Below are 22,072 nucleotides of genomic sequence, written 5' to 3'. Positions count from 1 at the left end.
GAATGGCTATGGGTGCCAATTTTGCGCCCTCCTACGTGAATCTGGCAATGGGACTGTGGGAACATAGATATATTTGGCAGATTAATCCATACCACAAGCTTACGACTTATTGACGACATTATAATCATCTGGGATGGTGCGGATGATGTCGTCAATGATTTTGTCTCTCATTGCAATAATAACCCACATGGCCTTAGTTTTACCCATGTTATGGATAAAGATAAATTAGCATTTTTAGATCTCGACCTTTACCATACCAATAATGAAATATATGCAAAGAATTTCTTCAAACCTACAGCAGGAAATTCTTTATTTCATTATAAGAGCTGTTACTACAAAAAATGGAAAGACAATATCCCAAAAGGGCAATTTTGTCGACTACGGAGAAATTGTGCCAAAAAATCAGATTACATGAAACAAAGCCACCTACTTAGAAACAAACTTAAAGATGAAGGTTACCCTGAAACGTTAGTTGACCAGGCCCAAAAACATTATTTACAACATACACCCTCGGCCCATCACAAAAATGATAAAAGTTTTAATCAATCTGGATGTTTTATCACCAGGTTCCATACCAATTTCTCCAAAATGGAGGCAATCTTCAAGAAGCAATTCTTCTTGAGGATCCACACCTCAGACCAGTTTTGCCCGATTATCCCAGAATTACTTATAGGAAGGCTCCCAACATTAAAAATAAAATTGCACCCAGCAAATTAAAGTCATCAAAGAAAATCACACCACCACAGGCCCATATGATTCTGCTTAAGGGCATGTTCCAGTGCAAAAAGGCATTGTGCAAAACTTGTAGTTTTGTCAAACATGGAAAAAAGCAGTTTTCCACAAAAGGAAAAGCTTACGTGCTGGGTGAATTTCCCAAATGCGGTTCTGATTTTGTAGTATATGGCCTCAGTTGTCCCTGTAATCTTATGTATGTGGGGAGCACCATACACCCTTTAAGACAAAGATTTGGTGAGCATAGGAGAAAGATAGAAGGAGGTAAAGACAAGCACAGTGTCCCACATCATTTTTCTGAATATCATGCTAAATCCACAGAAGGTCTCGAAGTATGGATCTTAGAGCAAATACCCAAAAATCTTCCTGTGGCAGAAAGATTTTATAAATTATGTGAACGCCAGACCTTCTGGATATATTCTCTAGACACTTTAAACCCTGGTGGAATTAATGAAGAGCTGGAAATCTCTACCATTTTATAATAATATTAGTTCCTGTTTCTGTATCCTTTTTTAAAAAAATACTCTTGATGATCTAATATAGCAATAATTTTATTGATGAATATAATTTTAGTCATCTATCATTACCAGTGGTCCTACAGTCCGTCAGTCCCTATATCACTAATATCTAATAATACATACATATCAATCATTTCCATATAAATATTCTAATAATTCCTCTCCCTGTTCCCGATATATTAATTTTAATCCTAATGATTTAATGTAGTTTTTGTGAATTTCCCCAATAACATCAAATTTTACTGCGTGTACATATATGTCTGTTTTATATATATTATATTTAATTAATGAATTTGTTTATATTATCTTATCTTATCCTTGATATATATATATATATATGTATGTATTTTCTGTAATATATATGTATACAAATTTATTACCCACTTTAGCTTGAGAAAGGAGTGCGCCCTACAGCGTATGCTCTGAAACACGTTGCTTAACGACAGTACAGCCCATACTGTTGACTCTGCACTCCAGCCCTCCATTTGACTGCCTGGCTGAGTTGCAAGCCTTGTTCTGGACCGCGATTGAATCCCGGAAGTCCGCTACAAACAGACTAGCCAACAGCATAGAGGAACAAGGCTTTCTTCCACCTTAGACTGCAGAGATCATCCATGGCTTTTACCGGATCCACTACTCTGGACAAACATGTTGTTACATGTGAGTGTTTTTAATGCTAACTTGTCATTAAATATTACAATCTTACTAAGAGGCGCCTGTTGCTGTTTCTTTTTTAGGGATCGGACAGGCCTGATATACTCTTCCTCTAATCATGTCAACTGTGCTGGATACTTGCAAACAGGGCATCCCACACAAATGGAACATCCAATGGCTACCTACCAGCAGGATGACAAACACAAATGGACAAGTAAATGCACAATACATTTGTAATCAATGATTTATACATCATGCGTGGTTCTTGCTACATTTATTAATTTTAACAGGATACATGATCATGGTTGTTTTAACAGTGTTATACTTTTTTCAGGCTAAGCTCTGAATTAATATTAATTATAATGCTTTATAATCCACAGTTTATTACATTATTGTACGGTTTACTTTGATTGCCTCCTTGTTCTAGTGAGGCTGGCATAGAGTTCTGGGTTACAAAACCTTAGGTTTTTAGTTCACCATGAAAAGCCTTCATATTACATGCTACCACTGCTTCAGCACCAGCTCTCAGCCCATAAGACCGCCCACTTCTATGGTCACTGCAGGCCTGGGGGGGCAGCATAGACAGTAGTCTGCCCTCCCTCTCACGTCGAGGCTGACTGATGGTCCCAATGATTGTCTGTTATTGGTTTTTCTTTAGGATGTACCCCTGGTTCTCTAATCACATCTTGTCACCCCCTTCTAGTTTTATGCTGCTCATCATCCCGCTAATGTACCTCACACCATGAAAGGGTTAGCTATCTAACACCTACCTCCTCTACTACTTTCTATTATCCTGTGGCGGCGGACTATCACCTATTCATAGTCCTTCTTCACTGCACTAGTTCTGGTCAACCCACACACAGCTACGTGTCAGGGTGCTGTCTCCCCTCCAGGGGTACACACACTGTCCACGTTCTGTACTCTACCGATCCAGTACGTTTAAGAGGTTTTTGGACAAAACACTCCACACCTCATCGGTTCTCTCCCATTGACCCACCCGCTACATTCACACCTACCTCACACACTGCGGACCCTCACCTCCCTCCCCCTCCCCTCCCGCCCCCACACCCATGGCGGACGCCATAGATCCCTGAGCCCCTTTGAAATACACACAGCTACAAACACTTAAACTATGCTCAATCAACATTAGGGGTCTCAACACCCCTGAAAAAAGGTTGAAACTATTGTACTCCCTACAACATTCAAAGGCCCAAATAGCACTCATACAGGAGATGCACTTTCGAACGGACACCATCCCTAAATTGCAGAATAACTACTTCCCCACAGCCTATCACTCCTCCAACTCTGAGGCAAAATCCAAAGGTGTATCCATTCTCATTTCTAAACATTGCCCCATTCAGGTTACTGAAGTTCAAAGAGATCCACATGGGAGATTCCTTTTTCATAAAGGCACTGTACATCATAGACCCCTCACTATTGCCAACATTTACGCCCCCAACTCACAACAGTTTACCTTTTTCCAAACCGCTCTCCAACTGCTCACCAGCTTCCAATCAGGAACCTTGATAGTTGGAGGAAACTTTAATGTGGCACTAACCCCCTCTATTGATACCTCAAATGGAACATCTTCCCTAACCTACAGAGCCTTGCGTGCGATTAAAATGCAACTTAGCAACTTACTGCTCCATGACACATGGCGCACACTGCATCCCAAGGTGAAAGATTTTACCTTTTTTTTCTGCCCCGCATAACAAGTACTCCAGATTAGACCACTTTTTTATTTCCCAAAAAGACCTGACCCATCTCACTAAAGCCACCATTGACCCCTCAGTACTCTCTGACCATAACCCCATCTCTATGACTTTAACACTGCCAACAACTCTCTCAAGAGCACATATTTGGCGACTCGATAACTCCCTGCTGACAGACACAGCCAATATTCATCGGATAACCATATGCCTTTCCAATTTTTTTGCAGAATATACTTCAGACGATGTTTCACCTACTGTCACATGGGCCACACATAAATGTGTCATTCGGGGTAAACTACTATCTCTAGCAGCGCAACGTAATAAACTTAAGACAGTACCTATTGCTGAACTGACTACACGTATCCACATGCTCGAGCATACATATAAGGCATCTCTCACTGCCTCCTCTTTGGCAGACCTGACTCAGGCAAGGGAGGAACTCCTAGAAACACTCAATTGTAAACTGAAACGTAAGTTTGCACTGACGCAAAAGCTATTCTGAATTTAGCAACAAAGCCGGTAAACTTTTGGCGAGGGCACTTCAAACCAAGAGAGCTGCCCACACGATTCACAAAATCAAACACCCTTCTGGGGACACCTTGATGACCACTGAGGATATCTCTGACCACTTCATCCAATACTTCTCTAAGTTATACAACCTTGCGCCCACACAACAGACCAAAGCTACCGTAGAACGCAGGGCAGCCATCACAGACTTTTTAGCACAATACGGTCCAACCCCTCTCTTCTTAGATGACTCATTAGCACTACATCTACCCCTCTCAGTAGAAGAAACCCTCATGGCCTTAAAGCAGATGAAGGCAGGCAAAAGCCCCGGTCCAGGTGGCCTATCGGTCAGCTACTATAAATCCTTCCCAACTATTCTCAATCCCCATTTCACCAGAGCCTTCAACAACCTCTCACCAGACTCTACCACTCATAGGGACATCCATGAAGCACACATCACACTCATGCCCAAGCAGGGCAAAGACCCCACATTAGTGTCCAATTACTGCCCAATCTTGCTACTCAAGGTGGACCTAAAACTTTACACCAAAGCGTTGGCGAACCGCATTCTCCCCTTAATTCCTAAACTTATTTCACTAGACCAGGCTGGTTTTGTCCCGGGCAGAGGAGCGAGGGACAACATCACCAAAGCCCTAAACATCCACCACTGGCTCTCCAAAATGTCCACACAAGGTTTTTTCCTTTCCTTTGATGCAGAGAAGGCATTCAACAGGGTGGCTTGGGATTACATGGAGGCCACGCTGTGGTTATAGGCTTTCCACCCCGCCTGCTACAAATGATCTTAGCTCTGTATTCCTCCCCAATGGCTAAAATCAGGATCAATGGTGGCCTGTCGAGCACCCTCTCTGTGTCCAATGGAACCCGTCAGGGCTGCCCCCTATCTCCGCTAATATTTATCCTGCCCATGGAATCCATGCTTTGAAGATTGAGAGATAACCCTGCCATCAAAGTCATAGAAATAAACCATAAGCAGTATCAAATGGCCGCATATGCTGACAACATCCTGCTTTTTCTCACTGACCCCATCGTAACTATCCCCAACCTTCTGGCAGACTTTTCACTATTCAAAACTGCAGTTACACAATGCAAACACAATTTCCCATTTGGGTGAGAACCTTATGAAATATCTTATCTCGGAATCAAAATTCTGACTAATCTGCGTGACCTCTACGCCAGAAACTTTTTGCCAATGCTCCTGTCCATCCAGGGCAACCTCCAGAAATGGCATCTGGGCTCCTTCTCTTGGCTGGGCAGGATCGCCATACTGAAAATGAATGTCTTACCCAAACTTCTTTACCTCTTCCAAGAGATCCCCATTAGGCTACCAACTTCTTTCTTTACATCCTACAAACGTATATGTAGGATCTTTATCTGGGCTTCCAAGATCCCACGACTAAGCTGGGACAGGCTTGTACTACCCAAACTGCTTGGGGGCCTTGGCCTCCCAGACCTCCAAAAATATCTTGGGCTTGCCATCTGACCAGGTTAGTAGACTGGCACGTACATTGCCTCACCAAGGACTGGATCACATTAGAAGATTCTTTCTCAAAACTCCCACTACCCAACTCGGCCTGGATTTACCACAAATCTGTACCCAAAGATTACGCATCACACCCACTCATTGGAGCCACGCTATCACTCTTCAAACTAGCATGTAAAATGCTCGATGTAACACCCCTCATGGTCCTATGACCCCATTGGAAAACAACCCTGAATTTCCCCCAGACCTGTCATTATGAGATCCAACCTGTGTTGCACGAACCTCACCTGCTAGGGCACAACGCTATTTCCAAAATGGGACACTCCTACCCTACTCCTCACTTTCCGCTACAATGCCTGAATACAACATCCCCTTTTACAAATACCTACAACTTCGACACTTTTTCAACACAAACAAGCCTACCTCTAGATGGCACAGAGATTACACTCTCTTTGAACTCCTGTGCAATTGTGCGGAACCCCAGGGTCACTTAATCTCCACGATTTACACCCTCCTATTCTCAAAGCACAAGGTTAAAGAAAACAAAATAGTAAGACAATGGGAATTGGATCTATCCTTAAATCTAACCCCTACTGACTGGGAACGCATATTCACCCTCATGCATTAAGGCTCAATCAATGTTTTGACGCAGGAAAATAGATATAAACTGTTTTTCAAGTGGTACAGGACACCCGACAAGATCCACCACTTTCACCCCACCATCCCCCCGACCTGCTGGAGATGCAATGCAGGACGTGGCACCCTTCTTCACATTTGGTGGGAGTGCCCTCTCATCCAGCCATTTTGGTCAGAAATTCATCACTTAATCTCCCACATTACCACCTATTCACCAGCTTTTTCACCTACACACTACTTAATCCATTATACCCCTATATCCCCTGCTTCATACAAAAAATCCCTCTCGCTTCACCTCATCAATGCAGCCAACCTATGTGTCCCAGTACTATGGAGAAACACTGTTCCCCCCATGGTGGGCGACTGGATCCGATGGGTGGATAGAACGGCAGACATGGAAAAACTCATCTGGCAAGCGAACGACAACCCAACCAAATTTAATGACACATGGGCCTGCTGGCTACACTATAGGACGTCCACGGCTCAGACCACATCACCTGCTCACCCTCCACCCCTACCATGAACTCATTGAACAGTTCTCTGTTCCCAGATTCCACACATAAAACACCTAATGCCCCCCCACTTCTTTCACCTTTCCCACATCACCTCATAGCCCTGAATGCGCCCACCTACCACTGCCCTAGGAGGCTCCCTGTGGGCCTTCACCTGCCACAAACTCAGCCACCACTGTGTCCAGGTATAGGAACACTGCTAAACGGTCACTGGATACCTCTTCTATCTCCTCCCTAGATAATTCAACTTCTTAACAGGATTAAATGATGGGCCCTGTGACAGACCTAGCCAGAACAGAGGCTGTTGGAGAGGACTGTATGCAAGCCTGTTGCCTTTTGATTATGGGCCCTGGATTTTCAATGGAACAATACTCTTTGTGAGGTGAATGAGAAATCCAGGCTGAACTGTACTAATCGGACTCAGTCGTGTATATATGTATATATTGTATGGGGACTCCTTACTGTAGATTTGTGTCCCTGAAGAGGGAGGGGGGATTCCTCTAGCAGCCCCCTGCTGATAAGACTGATTCATTCTGTTGGGACACATCCTGTGAGGAGATGCTGGTGTCATCAATTCCAACTACCTGTGTTTATGTTAATTGAATGAGCTGATGACATTGTCCTCTATACAATGTAGGAGACGGGACGACTCCTATTGGAGCTGCTATTGTGTTGCTATAACTGTGTGAAGCTCGGTGACCACAAGTCTGGGCGAAAGGTCATGTCTCAGTCACCTAGGCTGTATAAAGGATTAGATAATTAGCTCATGTTAATTAAGTTACAGTTGTATTGTTAGAGGAGGTTCCAACGGCATATAAAGTCTTGTAATTTTAATTCTAAATAAAGTGAGTTCTTGGTAGCAACAAGTAAGTGTCGCCTTGTTTGTGCTCAGAGAGGTTGGGATATCTGTATACAGACTGGGAGGAAGTGGTATAAGACGGAAGCACTCAAGTGGAGTGTGGGACGTTCTGTGACAGGCCCTAATATGCCGTCTATGTATAACTAACATGTCTGCTCTCCTTTGGCCCCCTCCCATTCACAGCGAGGTCCCTATAGGGGTGAATGGTACTTGGGATGGCCTATGACGGTGTATACAAAACCTCCTTATATACCCCGATCCTCACAATGATCACAACCCCCCGAGCTGATAAACACAAACCTTTTCGGACACTATTTTCACAGACCACAATGCATCAAAACCCTTCTAAATAGAGGCCCCATGGTGCTTAGCAGCATTGGTCCACCTTACTGTTGTTATTGATGTTTCACTGTATGCATTTTTCTCTTCTGTTACTGACAAGTGTATTCCTCCTAAGATATGTACATGTACGACGATGCTATGTACTTGCCTCTTTAATTCTCGCATTTTTCTATTGACATGCATATTACATACTATCTGTTAACCTGTTAAAACTCAATAAAAAACTTTTTGGACAAAAAAAAATGTTAATAAATATTGAACATTTCAGAAAATGTTTTATTAAAACATGTTATTCATAAACTAAACAAGAAAGTCACAAAATAAGGGACTTTGCTTATGTACAAGGTATTTAGCAGTTTTAGTACAAATTTATAGAAGAAAAAAAAGTTACCTCCAATTAGCATAATGCAAATGGAGAATATCTTTTCTGCATCTGTATTAGCAGAAACATTTCCAAATCCAACACTAGTCAGGCTGCTGAGTGTAAAATAGAGGGATGCAATGTATGTGCTTCGAATGGTGGGACCACCTTGTGTATTATTGCTATAGAAGGGCGACTCCAGTCTTTTCCCCAACTCATGAAGCCAGCCTGCCGAAACAAATAGAAGCAGGGTAAAAAGCATATTTAATAAAAACGTAAATTCATGACCATAGTCCTATTACATGACTTATTACATACTTGACAAGTTAAAGTAGTTCTCCCCAGACAGTAGATTTGAGTGCCAGATAAGACAAACTTATTAGGATACAACAGTTTTTTCAGGTGGTGGATATTACAAACTTGTCCCACTTAAATTTGCCCACTTTACTGCCACGCTCAGATGATACCTAACAATAGCACAATGTCACATTTCTGTAATGAGTAATTCAAACTTTTATAGCAAGGTACATATTTTAGACTGTTTGCTCTGATCAAATAATAAAGGGCCACAGTTAAATATAATAATATAATGTATAAAAATACAATTTAAGACCCTGTCAGAAAAGATCCCAAAGGCCACCATTGAAAACCATTATATTTATGCTAAGAATTGCATGTCTGATGCTGGATTTACCCATTGCATGGAGGCCTTTAATTACCCAAACATCCTACAGCAAATACAGGAGCACTTCCAGGCTCAACATATATGTGGAACAAGTGAAGATGTTGGTTTTTCTTTAGTATTTAAAGAATACAGATTACAATTGGGCAAGGCCTCAAATACTTATTCTTTATAAGTTATGGTTGTACAAGCATATTTAGAGGTCTATTTATCATTATTTGTAGACAACATTCATGCAACTTCCACCCAAGTTTTTCATTTGCAAATTAAATTCACTTTATAGAGTAAAAAAGATGGGGTGGTTGGCGCTACCTAGGAAAACCTAAACGCTACTGCGTATTAGGAAAAACCACAGAAAGGTATTTGTTATAGTAATATAAAATTACACATCAATGCCCATATCATCTCAGTCAGTGAGTGAGATATAGTGTCCCAGTGACTGGTATGAAATGGATAAGGAAAAAGTCCCTAGATCCCTAGGGTTGATATTATTGAGTATATAATGATGTGTGGTAAAGGAAGAATGTTGTATATATGGGCTGCCTATGTAGGTACAGTATGTAGACAGAGATGCCTCAATATATATGTACTAGTATATACTGTTACTTCTACATAAAAAATCCATAGATCAAACACAAACAGTCAGCCAAGCGGGTACAATACAAATCATATAGTGAGGCTTGAACCCGGCATATGCTGCAGTAGATAAATCAGAATTATGTACATTAGTCCCATAGGCTTATATCTGCATCAAACATGTCTACATAGAACATAGATCAAACACAAACAGTCAGCCAAATGGGTACAGTACAAATCATATAGTGAGGCTTAAACCCGACATATGCTGCAGTAAATAAATCAGAATGATGTACAATAGTCCCATAAGCTTATATCTGCATCAGACTAGGATATCATAAGGGTGACTTTAGTGCTTAAAGATGTTTCCAGGTGACTTCTGTACTCCCCCTTCAGATTTCCTACTCACCGACTCCAGGCACCCCTGCAGGGGTAATAGGCATATAGTGCTTTATATGGAGGTCACTGCTCCCTGTTGTCTGCGGTGGATGCCCTGGATGTGTCCTGGCTGATTGGTAGATGCTGTTGTGCCCTCATACATCCCAAGAGGAGCCGCTTGGTAAGACGGGTTCTCTGTTCTGCCTTGACTCTGAACGGCTCCGTTCCCTCTGACACACCTGGTTAGATGGAATACTGCAGACACCTTATTTTGAACTCATCTCTAGGTCTTTGGGATTCTCTACAATCATGGCTGGTGGTGAGGGCTTAGCTTACTTTTGCTGCTGTAGGTCTGCTGGTTCCACAAGCTTGTGCTCTGCTCTTACTGCACTGACTTAGTAGCTATTGTGTTTGATCTATGGATTTTTTTTATGTAGAAGTAACAGTATATACTAGTACATATATATTGAGGCATCTCTGTCTACATACTGTACCTACATAGGCAGCCCATATATACAAGATTCTTCCTTTACCACACATCATTATATACTCAATAATATCAACCCTAGGGATCTAGGGTCTTTTTCCTTATCCATCTCATACCAGTCACTGGGGCACTATATCTCACTCACTGACTGAGATAATATGGGCATTGATGTGTAATTTTATATTACTATAACAAATACCTTTCTGTGTTTTTTCCTAATATACAGTAGCATTTAGGTTTTCCTAGGTAGCGCCAACCACCCCATCTTTTTTACTCTATAATACGCTATCGGAGTACCTCTTGTGAGTGCTCAGTGTAGGGGAGGCAGCAACCTATTCTCTTACCATATAGGCCTATCCTAAGCGCAGCTTTTCTACCTGTTACTATAAATTTTCACTTTGTTTCAACTTATTCACAAGATACATGAAAATTCACTTTGAAATTCATCATGCTTTACTCCTTTAGTAAATTGGCCCTAATATTCTTTTGTTAATTGTGAATATTACCAGTGCAATGACACCGGGCATTTGTGAGAATGTATAGTGTATACTGCATATGACCATGAAACACATGGGCAAATCTCTAGTCAAATCTGACTACTGCCACTATGCTTTTATGTAATGTATGGTGGGATTGTATACTCCACCCTATGTATAATTTTGAAACATTTTGGAATAAAGATGTGATTTTTTAGTACATACTGTGTACTTGGTGAAGCAGGATAATATTCCCTTTTATATAGCAATCCTATCCCCTTATCAAAAATGTAAACTGATACTTAAATTGTCTGACAGTGTTTACAGTGGACAGGCATTGGAGCTTAGAATACAATTGACTCCACAGGCATACTGTATATATCCAAACCAACATAACATTCATATTTGAAAACCATTCTAATAAATAAAGAAGAATCTTTTTTGTTTTTGAAATAAAGAAAGAAATATCAAAGCAATATAATCCAAAACATGAAGATTCACATACTGCTTTTCACAACTCAGCAACACATTTTTCTATCAATGCAATTGATTAGAGCCAGGCTACTTAATGTACGACAGACAGATAACAAAAGAGGCATAAGCAGACAGATATCCTACCCAGAATCACTGGAGGTAAGACATCTTCTGTTCTTAACAAACTCATAACACATTAAGGTTCATTTACTAAAAGCAAATAGGGAACTTTCAATACCGGGCACTTTTACCCCCTTCTAGCCCAGGCCAATTTTCAGCTTTCAGCGCTGTCACATTTTGAATGACAATTGCGTGGCCATGCAATACTGTACCCAAACAAAATTTTTTTTATCATTTTGTTCACACAACTAGAACTTTGTTTTGGTGGTGTTTAATCACCATTGGGTTTTTTACTTTTTTGCTAAATAAACGATAAAAGACTGAAAATGTATTTTTTTTATGTATCTGTTATTAAATTTTGCAAATAAATAATTGTTCTTCAGAAATTTCTTTTGTGATAATAACCCAAATCAGTGTATATTGTTTAGTCTGTGTGAAAGTTATAGAGTCCACAAACTATTGTATATACCTGAAAATTGATCAATTCTGATGTCCTGATGGCCTTTCTCTCTCTTTCTCATTTCTTCAGGCCTGAAAACATCAGGACAGTACACATACCCCCCAAGTTATCCCTTTTTGGAAAATAGACAATCCAAGGTATTTAGTAAGAGGAATGGCGAGTTTTTTGAAGTTGTAACTTTTTGATATAATTTTTTTTTTAAATTAAGAAATTTTTAAAAAATGTTTCCGCTCCCTGATTTCAAACATTTCAGATGTTAAATTCCAACTTAATCTATTTAAAGAGTATGAATTCAGCTCTGCCTTAAAAAAAAATACCCTTACAAATTATACAAACGCCTGGAAGCCTTGGTTGAGTATCTTAGTGTGAACGAGAGGTATACTCCTATGTAAAGTCATAACTATCAATGTTATTTCTTGTTCTTTAATTGTATATGTCTTTGTTACGCTCAGACTGATTTGATAGACTGTATTTCACTGTTTACCACTGCATGTTTTCATGTTATTTGAACTACAGCAATGTGTTTCTTTCTTGTTAATGGAAAAACCAATAAAAATATATAAAAAAAATGCACATTTTTTTTACATACTGTCACCAGTGCAATACAGCATTATCATATAACTGGTTTGGTGGTGATCAGTGACACTGCATGGTGACAGTACGAAAAAAAAAATTTAAATGATTTTTTTTTTCTTTTTTATTAAATTTTTTCCTTTTTTGTACTGTGACCAGAGCAATATAATGTTACCATAGTAACATTATACTACTCTGGGATGTGATCAGAGTTTTTTTTTTTTACACATTAAGATTGCTTATAGCAGTGCATTAAATTGCTATATGCAAGTATTTTATTGAATGAAACTGATTCATTTAGTTTGTTTTGTTTAGATTAGCTGTGATTGACCAGAGCTAATCACATAGTACGGATGGGCTATGATTGGCCCTGTCTGTACCAGCTAGCAACACAATTGTACACAATAGATGCATGAAAGGAAGCCATTCATTGTTTACAACTGTAATGTGACCTGCAGTGATTGGTCACAGGGGTCACATGGTACTGGCAGTGAACTGGTACACTAATCATTCATCGGCTGTGTCCGGTGGACGCAGGCGGTGATAGATCACACCACTGTGCCACTGTGCATGGGGCGGGATCAAGGAGAACATCATATAACATCCACCTGGATCGATGAGAGGCCTGCCCAACTGTCATCTTGTTATAGGCTGGGCAGCAAGTAGTTAATGAATGAGGTGAAGCTCTGCTGACTTCCATCCATAATTTTCACCACATTCACTAAGCCAAGGTAAAATTCCTTTGTTTGCCTTACCTAATCAAGACTTGCCATGATTTTAGCTAATGCAGCACATTAACAGTAAAATAATTGTTCAGTGTTCTTAATATAAATGATGTTAGGATAATAAAGAAGGCCTTAGAGAATCTCACATACTGTAAAACGTTCAAATCACTGTAACTTATTTGGGACTCCCCAGAACTTTAATGAGTCATTTTGAATTGGGACCTAAAATAATTTAGCTCTGTCATTTCAAAGACATTATTTCTAATTTTATTGACTGGAAAAGTATCACTGGATTGGTGTAAGGCCAATGTGGTACCTATATTGAAATAGGGGTCAAAGTCTTTACCAAGTACTATAGACCTGTTAGTTTAACTTTTATAGTTGGTAAGAGTTTAATAAAAGATTACATAGATGAGTTTTGCTAGGAAAAAAAACATTTTAAACAATAGCCAGCATGGATTCACAAAAGGCAGTTGTCAAACATATCTGATTTCTTTTTATGAGGAGATAAGCAAAACCTTAGACAAAGGTGTGTCTGTGGACATAGTATACTTAGATTTTGCAAAATCATTGGACACAGTTCCTTTCACATGGCTAATGGCACATGGCTAATGTGCAAGGTAAAGTCTACAGACTTGGAAAAATCAGATTGTAAATGCATAGAAAACTGGCTAGAGAGAAAGACCGTATTACCAAGAGTAGTGGTAATGATTCATACTCTGAATGGTCTGAGGTTATCAGTGGTGTACCCCAACCTATGCAATGGAATAACATCCTTACAGGATGTCTCTAACTTACAAGCTGACCTCAATGCATTGGGCAACTGTGTGGCAAATGAGGTTTAATGTTAATAAATGTAAAGTTATGCACTTGGAGGCTAAAAATATTCATGCATATTCATGCATCATACATACTAGAGGGAGTACAACTGGGGGAATCAATTGTGGAGAAGGAGATGAGTGTTCTGGTAGATTATAAGCTTAAAGTTGATGTAAACCCTCACATATACCCAGTGAACCACAGTCTCAGATGAATACCATAGCCTCAGATGATACACAGGGATGAAACAAATCTCCCTACATTTTTACTTGTATATCTGTATATCTGCTGTCTTCATCTTTATATTTTCTTTAGAAAGTTCAGATCATGTTAGGAGATTTTCTCTTCCTGGTTAGCACTGCAGTGAAGCCTGGGCATACAGCCAAGACAGCTGATTGGAGGAAAGGCACACACCCCTTCTCCTGATAGGTAGAGACTTTCAGCTCTGTTCCTTGAATCATTCAGCACTCTGCCAATCTATTTATAGCATCCTCCCCAACACAAAACTCAGGCTGCATTTATCACATGTGACAGAGAATTTGTCAGAAGTTATCAGGCTGATAACAGAAGAACGGGGCAGGAGACAGCTACGGGACATAGTGCTTTGAAGAGAGATAAGAAAACACTTCAGATATATGTGTCCAGCTAAAATTTCAGGAATCGGGTTTACATCCACTTTAATAATAGCATGCAATGCCAAGCCGCAGATTCCAAAGCTAACAAAATCCTTTCTTGTATTAACCACTTATGGACCGCTCGCCATCATTAAACGGTGGTACTTTGAAGAGGAGTATTGTTTTTATGGCAGCAAATAGCTGCCATAGTCCCAGTATCCTCTTCTTCAGCAGGCGGTCTGCTTTCAGATAAAAGTGGTCTCTGTGGCAGATTGCCACATACTATAACTGGATACTGGATACTGATATTTGTAGGTAAAATTGATCCAGGGAATATCTGATTGCCTCTCGGGAGATCAGGAAGAATTTTTTTCCCCCGATGGAGCAAATTGGATCACGCTTTATTTTATTTTTGTTGCTTTTCTCTGGATCAACTGTGACTATTGGATAGTGTATATGGAGGTTTTCTATTTGTGTGTGTTTTTTTTTCTCTGCTGGTTGAACTGGATGGACTTTTGTCTTTTTTCAACCTTCTTCAACATGTTTTGAAAGTCCAAAAATGCTGGAAGGTTGGTTCAAACAACAATTATCAAGTCAAGTGACAATTATAAGCACTTATTACTGCACCTCTTCACGGCCTAATTGAGGCAAGTAAAACATTGATTCAAATAAACCCATTGCTTTAATTTATTGATGTTGTGCAACGAAAAATCACATAATACACTAGTGTGAATGGAAGAGTTCAAACAAATAGAATAATGCAAGCAAAATATATCATTTGTTTTGTTTACATCTACATCTGAAGAATTTCTGGGCTCATTATATTTTTCAGTCAATTAAATGTTAGCTATCAATTGGTTTCTCATATACTACAAGTAGCTTATTTGAGGAAATCTGTGTTTTAAAAACTGTCAGTTGTGCATAACATGTATTCCAAAAATGTACACAGTTAATTGATGAATGGCATTAGTATGAAGGCAGAATGTTTTGCAAATCCTATTCCATGAACCATATTTAGTTGCGGAATAGTAGAAAGAGGAGGGCCACACTATTCTTATAGCTCCAAAAAGATATATTGATCACAGCTTTTTCAAAACAGCCAATACATTTCAGGGGTTTAACAAAACTCCCTTTCATCAGTAATTTCCAACTTTTACATGTAGTTCAAGTCTGGAGAGAGGATTAAGATCATGTAATTAAGACTATGATGGCTGTTCAGGTTACAGTTCTTGAAAGACTCAAGGAACAATATAATAAAATGTGTATAAAATTAGTGTAATATTAGAATAAACGTATACAAAATCCATAAACAAAAAACAAGATAAAAAAATATATAAAAATGTACAAAAAAGGAAACATTGTATAAAATGATCCTTAAGTTAAATTCATAGTTACAATTTTAATAGAACTGGCAATGTAGGTAATCCAAAATGTATCATCAAAACAAGTGCACATAATAAAATATTAATTAGCATTTTATAGCATAAGTACTTGTGGGCAATTGAAAGTAAGCATTTATTGCTCTCCAGCTTCTTAATAAATTACAAATAAAAACAGCACTATACATAATATTTCAGCACTTTTAAGCATTTGACAATGTATGAAATTACGATAATCAATCACAACAGATAACTGAGTTTCTATACATTGGAAAGGTTTGGGCAACTTCCAGTTGTTCTCTTCTAACAGTGCAGGCCTATACTGCAGATATACTTTATGTTAGGAACTCATAATGAATGATACCTTTAACCAGAGTCTTTCCAGACTTCCAAAAGCTCAAAAAGAATAAGACTCCAAGGCAAAGTATTTTCCCTGATTATGATATTAAAAATCCACATTAAATGTCCACACTTTGTCACCAAAAAGCTCACAAAACCACAAGAAAGTTAAAAATGATACACAAACAAGGGAAGCAAATAAATAGGGAAGGAGTTAAGTTATAGACTTTTTAAAAGGAGAGCCACTTTTAAGTATGAGATAAAGAGATTAATTTGACTTGTAATTTATTATATCTGTGTTAATATTTTGTGTATTTGATGCCACAATAAGTTTACTTACATTTTGGCTTAATTAGTGTTAATTAGTAACAAAAAAAATGGCCGTTTGCATAAATCGTATTTAGGTGGCATGTAATCATAAAAAAATGGAGGGCTATATTTCCACTGTGCTTTCAGTGTATAAAATATTTTTTTAACTAAAAGATATGTGGGGCTGTTTACAACTTTTATTGTAACATGTCAGTTGGGCAAATTTCTTCTTTAAATTATACTCAAAAATGAGGATAAAATAATGCACTTACTTTTAGGGCGGATTTTTAGAGCCTTAGTTTCAATGCTGTTTGACACAGTTACAATCCACTTCCCGGACTTATTAGTTTCTTCTTTGTGAATACACCCAGAGAAACAGGAAGGGGAAAAAAATGACAGTAGTGTAATAAGGATCTAGTATTTTTTGAATTTAGTATTTTTTGTTTGACATTTTGCTAATTTGTTACATTTTCATGTGTCATCTTATTTATAAGGGATTAAAATATAATTGCTCAATAAAATAATCATTTCAACTTGTGACTTAATATATGCAGCACCAAAGCAAGGTTCTCAATCAAACAAATTGGGGAAAATTCATATACAACTACATATAACTAAGATATTTTTGGTACAAGCTCAAAAATGTTTAGTGTTGCTTGTCTTAAACATTCATAAGAATTTCCATTCTAGACAAACAATGCCCAGATTGTAATGTGATTGGTGTAGCTGCAGTAGATAGACTAGTGGCATTTGAGTTTGATTGACAAGCTAAGCTGGAAAATGGCAACTTTATGATTTTCACAGAAAAAAAGCAAGACAGCCAAACAACAATGACACACACAAAAGAATAAAGTTTATTCCAGCAAAAACCACAGCTTTGGTTCCCACCTAGAAAACACTGATACTAATACATTTCACTGTGTAGAGCTTAGAGGGGGGGAGGGGAATGTCAAAAGGTTATCGCAATCAAATACACTCCGGTGTTACTTAGACACAGACATAGAATTGGTTTGTTATATCCTGACTATTACATAAGGTTCTATGTATTAGACATATTCATAATATCAAGTATAGAGTGCCAGGATGAGTGCCAGGATAACAGCATATATGGATATACAGACAAATCAACCTGCTAGTATACCTTTACATGTAAGTAAGCAATGCAAATGTAAATTATTAATACTAAAGTTATATCATAAAACTACAAAAAGTATATTATATACAGAAATGTAACACTTGATAAAATATAAAAAGCCACAAAACATAAAATTGATAATAGGACCCCCATCACCATAAGAACATGGATGAAAAATTCTCAGTCATGACTCATACATTGGAACTAACCAGCATACAAGAAAATTATCATTATCTTGAAAACAATTAGAGCAAAATAATGATGAGGATAGATTAGGGCTTTGAATTAAAGGTCAAAGTAATCTTCAAGAGAAAGTGAATTTTACTCTTAAGAATGTGTAATTTCCCATTCAAAGTTTATTTCTTTGCGGATCCTAGTGTCTATCATAAAAAGCCTATAGACCTCCCTTTTACTTAGGAGAGAGAAATCATTCCCTCCCCTACAACATACTTGGTTTGACAGTTTACTAGTTGTTTAATATTGACTGACAGGCCATTTGTGTGTGATTTAATAATATGTAACTCATGTGTCTACGTCTATACATGCCTGTTGTATTCAACCATGTACCTGTATTCTTGTTAGAGATAAACAAGCTAGGTCATAACGTATTGCCTATGGTAGATGTTCTTCTAGCAACAATATGGACTCTAATATCTAAAGCTTTTCTTAAAATTGGAAAATATCTGTGAACAATGCATTTTATTTCTTTCTATACTGTAACAGGTTAAAGTGGTTGTAAACCCTTACACACCACTTTTACCTACAGGTAAGCCTATAATAAGGCTTACCTGTAGGTACTAGAAATATCTGCTTAACCTGCATGGGTTAGGAGCTCCCTTGTGGGATACTCTTGCCTTTGAAATATGCATCCTTAAAAATATAATACCGTTCAAGAAATTTCTCCTCCACGATTTGAGCCTCACTCATATATTCTTCCAAGGTAAAACAATTATAAGGGCCCTGAGTTAAATACAAAAAATTGATTTGGGATGTTTATATTCCTTCTATGACCCTAAGATTGTACTTGTTGTTGTTCAGATATTCAAAGAGAGTGTCTAATGACAACTTCCATTGAACAATGAACAGGAGGTCATCGAAATCGAGAAGAATTTAATCTGATCTCTAAATCAGCCCTTACATGGAGCAAATTTCTTTCTTGCAGCCACCATGCACCCCAACACCGGCAGGGGGGGAGCCATCCGTGCCAGTACAAGACAGTGATTATTGCTTGTGGCTATACTAGCCACTAGCGAAAATCGCAAGTAAAATCAAGCAGGCTGTTCGTACCCAAGTTGATTGATCGATCAGCTTAGTACATTCAACCTGTCTAAATCTCAGCTGGTTCCTGCTGAACCGGCCAAGATCTGAACTGTCTATAGCCGCCCTAACACCGTTTCTCTAACAAGAACATGGGTACATGAATGAATACAGCAAACATGTATAAATGCAGATGATTCACAACAACCAGCACTTAAATTCAGTCAATATTATTTTCTTGAAATAAAATGTTAATTAAATCCTGAAATAAAAGTACATATACAGTTGTGCTAGAAAGTTTGCATACCCTGGCTGAAATTGTGACATTTTGGCATTAATATTGAAAATATGACTGATCATGCCAAAAAACTGTCTTTTATTTAAGGATAGTAATCACATGAAGCCATTTATTATCACATAGTTTTTTGGATCCTTTTTAAATCATAATGTTAACAGAAATAACTCAAATGGCCCTGATAAAAAGTTTACATACCCTGGAATGTTTGGCCTTGGTACAGACACAGAAGTTTGTGTGGCTTTTTAAATCACAATTAGTATCTGGGTATAAATAGTCAATTAGTTCTTAATCAGTGATTAAACAGTACTGACTGGCATATTCAAGGCTTTGGATATCTTTTTATATCCTTTTCCATCTTTCTAAAGTTTCATTACCTTGTTACGCAGGTCTTTTAGCTGTTCTTTTCTACCTTCTCATCGCTCAGTGTCTAGCCTGCTTAGTGCATCCATGTGAGAGCTAACAAACTAATTGCCTAGTTATACACAGACACTAATTGTGATTTAAAAAGCCACATATGTAGGAAATTAACCTTTAATTGCCATTTTAACTTGTGTGTGCAACCTTCTGTGCCTGTACCAAGGCCAAACATTCCAGGGTATGTAAACTTTTTATCAGGGCCATTTGGGTGATTTCTGTTATCATTATGATTTAAAAAGTATCCAAAAAAACTATGTGATAATTCATGGCTTCATGTGATTGCTATGCTTAAATAAAAGACCGTTTTTTGGCATGATCAGTCATATTTTTAATATTAATGCCAAAATTTCACAATTTCTGCCAGGGTATGCAAACTTTTGAGCATGACAGTATATATGTATTGGGATGCCTGCCTTTACATGCACATGAACTTTAATAGTATCCTAGTCTTAGTCCATAGGGTTCAATATTGCATTGGGTCACCCCTTGCAGCTATACCACCTTCAACTCTTCTGGGAAGGCTGTCCATAAGGTTTTCAAGGTGTCTATGGCAGTGTTTCTCAACTCCAGTCCTCAAGGTGCTCCAAAAGGTCATGTTTTCAGGCTTACCATTATTTTGCATAGGTGATTTGATCAGTGATTTGATCAGTTTCACACATTTGTGTGCGTTCTGTCTTGGCATTTGATACTGTTCCACATCATGATCTGATGCAAATGTTGTATAAGCTAGGACTTAACCCCTTGGTGGTTCAGTGGATATGCAGTTGGCTAACAGATAGATACCAGAGTGTGGTTGTAAATGGGGTTCACTCAGGACAGAGATCAGTCACTAGTGGGGTACCACAAGGTCTTTCTTTCAGGTACTAGGTCCTGTTTCATTTATTTTTTTGTAAGTGTTATAACTAAAGGTTTGTTGGGCAAGGTATGTCTTTTTGCTGCTGATGAAAAGGTGTGTAATATGGTTGATATCCCTGGAGGTGTCTGTAACATGGAACATGATTTGGCTTTGCTGGAAGATCGGTCAAAGAAGTGGAAACTGCAGTTCAATTTTTCTAAATGTAAAATAATGTACCTAGGGAAAAAGAATTCCTTGAGACAGTACAACACTGGGGGTACAGTTTTGGTCAGCACTATAGAGGAAAAAGATTTGGGGGTATTTATTATCAGAGCAAAATGAGCAAACAGTGTGACCAGGCAGTGGGAAATTCTAGGATGCATCACTAGAGGGATCACCAGCAGGAGAAAGGAGGTCTTAATTTCCCTATATAGATCTTTAGTGAGACCTCATTTAATAATGTGTCCAGTTCCGGGGACCTTACTTATAAAAAGATTTTGATAAGATAGAATGAGTCCAGAGACGGGTAACAAAAAATAAACATATCAATAGCTACTTCAGGAATCTAATACTGTAGGTACTGTCTGGAGGAAAGAAGGGAAAGGGGAGACATGATTAAAACCTTTAAATACATCAACTGGTTGAATAAGATGGCAGTTTTTTCAATATTATGAAACCAAAACCAAAATCAAGAATGTGGGAACATGAACTCAAACTAACTGGGGAGAATATAGGGAGGACATTTTTCATATATATATATATATATATATATATATATATATGTATATGGACATTTAATTAACATTTTATTTCAAAAGGATCATATTGACTGATTGTTAGCATTGACAGGGGAAGGCACCCCTCACTGGACTCGCATACTCGAAGGGTCTTAAATAGGAGCCTACCACTATGGGATTGCCCTTGGATATTGATCCTTCCGGCATACAGCCGGCATGCAATTGGTTCATTTGAACGCTTTGTTTCCTAGTTGGCTCACCCTTTACACCTTTCAATATCGGTAACTCAATACACGCACTATTCTTATATAGCCCTGGTCTGGCACTTACGAAAATACGTTATTTAACCCCAGGGGCTCTGGGTGCTATCTGAACACAGAGTCATTCCTATGGGAATGCATATATGCACAAAATATTAACAACTCTCAAAACCATGATGAAGGTACCAGAATACCGGAAACACGTCGGGTATCGGGGTACCCCTGTGAGAGTACATCTACTTTTTGTCATCCTATACATATTTTCTGTTTTGATTCCGTATTTATTGAGTAATGGAATGATTTTTTATCTTGTATGTTATAGACGCTTTCACGTCTTTTTTAAGCATTTCAATAAAAATTTTTTTTTATCCTAAGAGTTGGTGGCCTG

At 38.4% G+C, this 22,072-nt stretch overlaps 1 protein-coding gene across 2 annotated transcripts in view; it reads right to left on the bottom strand.

The window, feature by feature from the left end:
• KCNH8 (potassium voltage-gated channel subfamily H member 8) overlaps positions 1-22,072 on the bottom strand; it is a 1,076,212-nt gene that overhangs the window by 322,655 nt on the left and 731,485 nt on the right. For both annotated transcript variants that reach the window (XM_073630214.1, XM_073630215.1), the window contains exon 8: positions 8,365-8,562. In XM_073630214.1, the coding sequence (XP_073486315.1) occupies positions 8,365-8,562 (198 nt within the window). The remainder of the gene's footprint in view (positions 1-8,364; positions 8,563-22,072) is intronic.

Source organism: Aquarana catesbeiana, linkage group LG05 (genome assembly GCF_042186555.1).
Source record: "Aquarana catesbeiana isolate 2022-GZ linkage group LG05, ASM4218655v1, whole genome shotgun sequence".
Lineage (NCBI taxonomy): Eukaryota > Metazoa > Chordata > Amphibia > Anura > Ranidae > Aquarana > Aquarana catesbeiana.
This window is presented reverse-complemented; position numbering and strand designations above follow the sequence as displayed.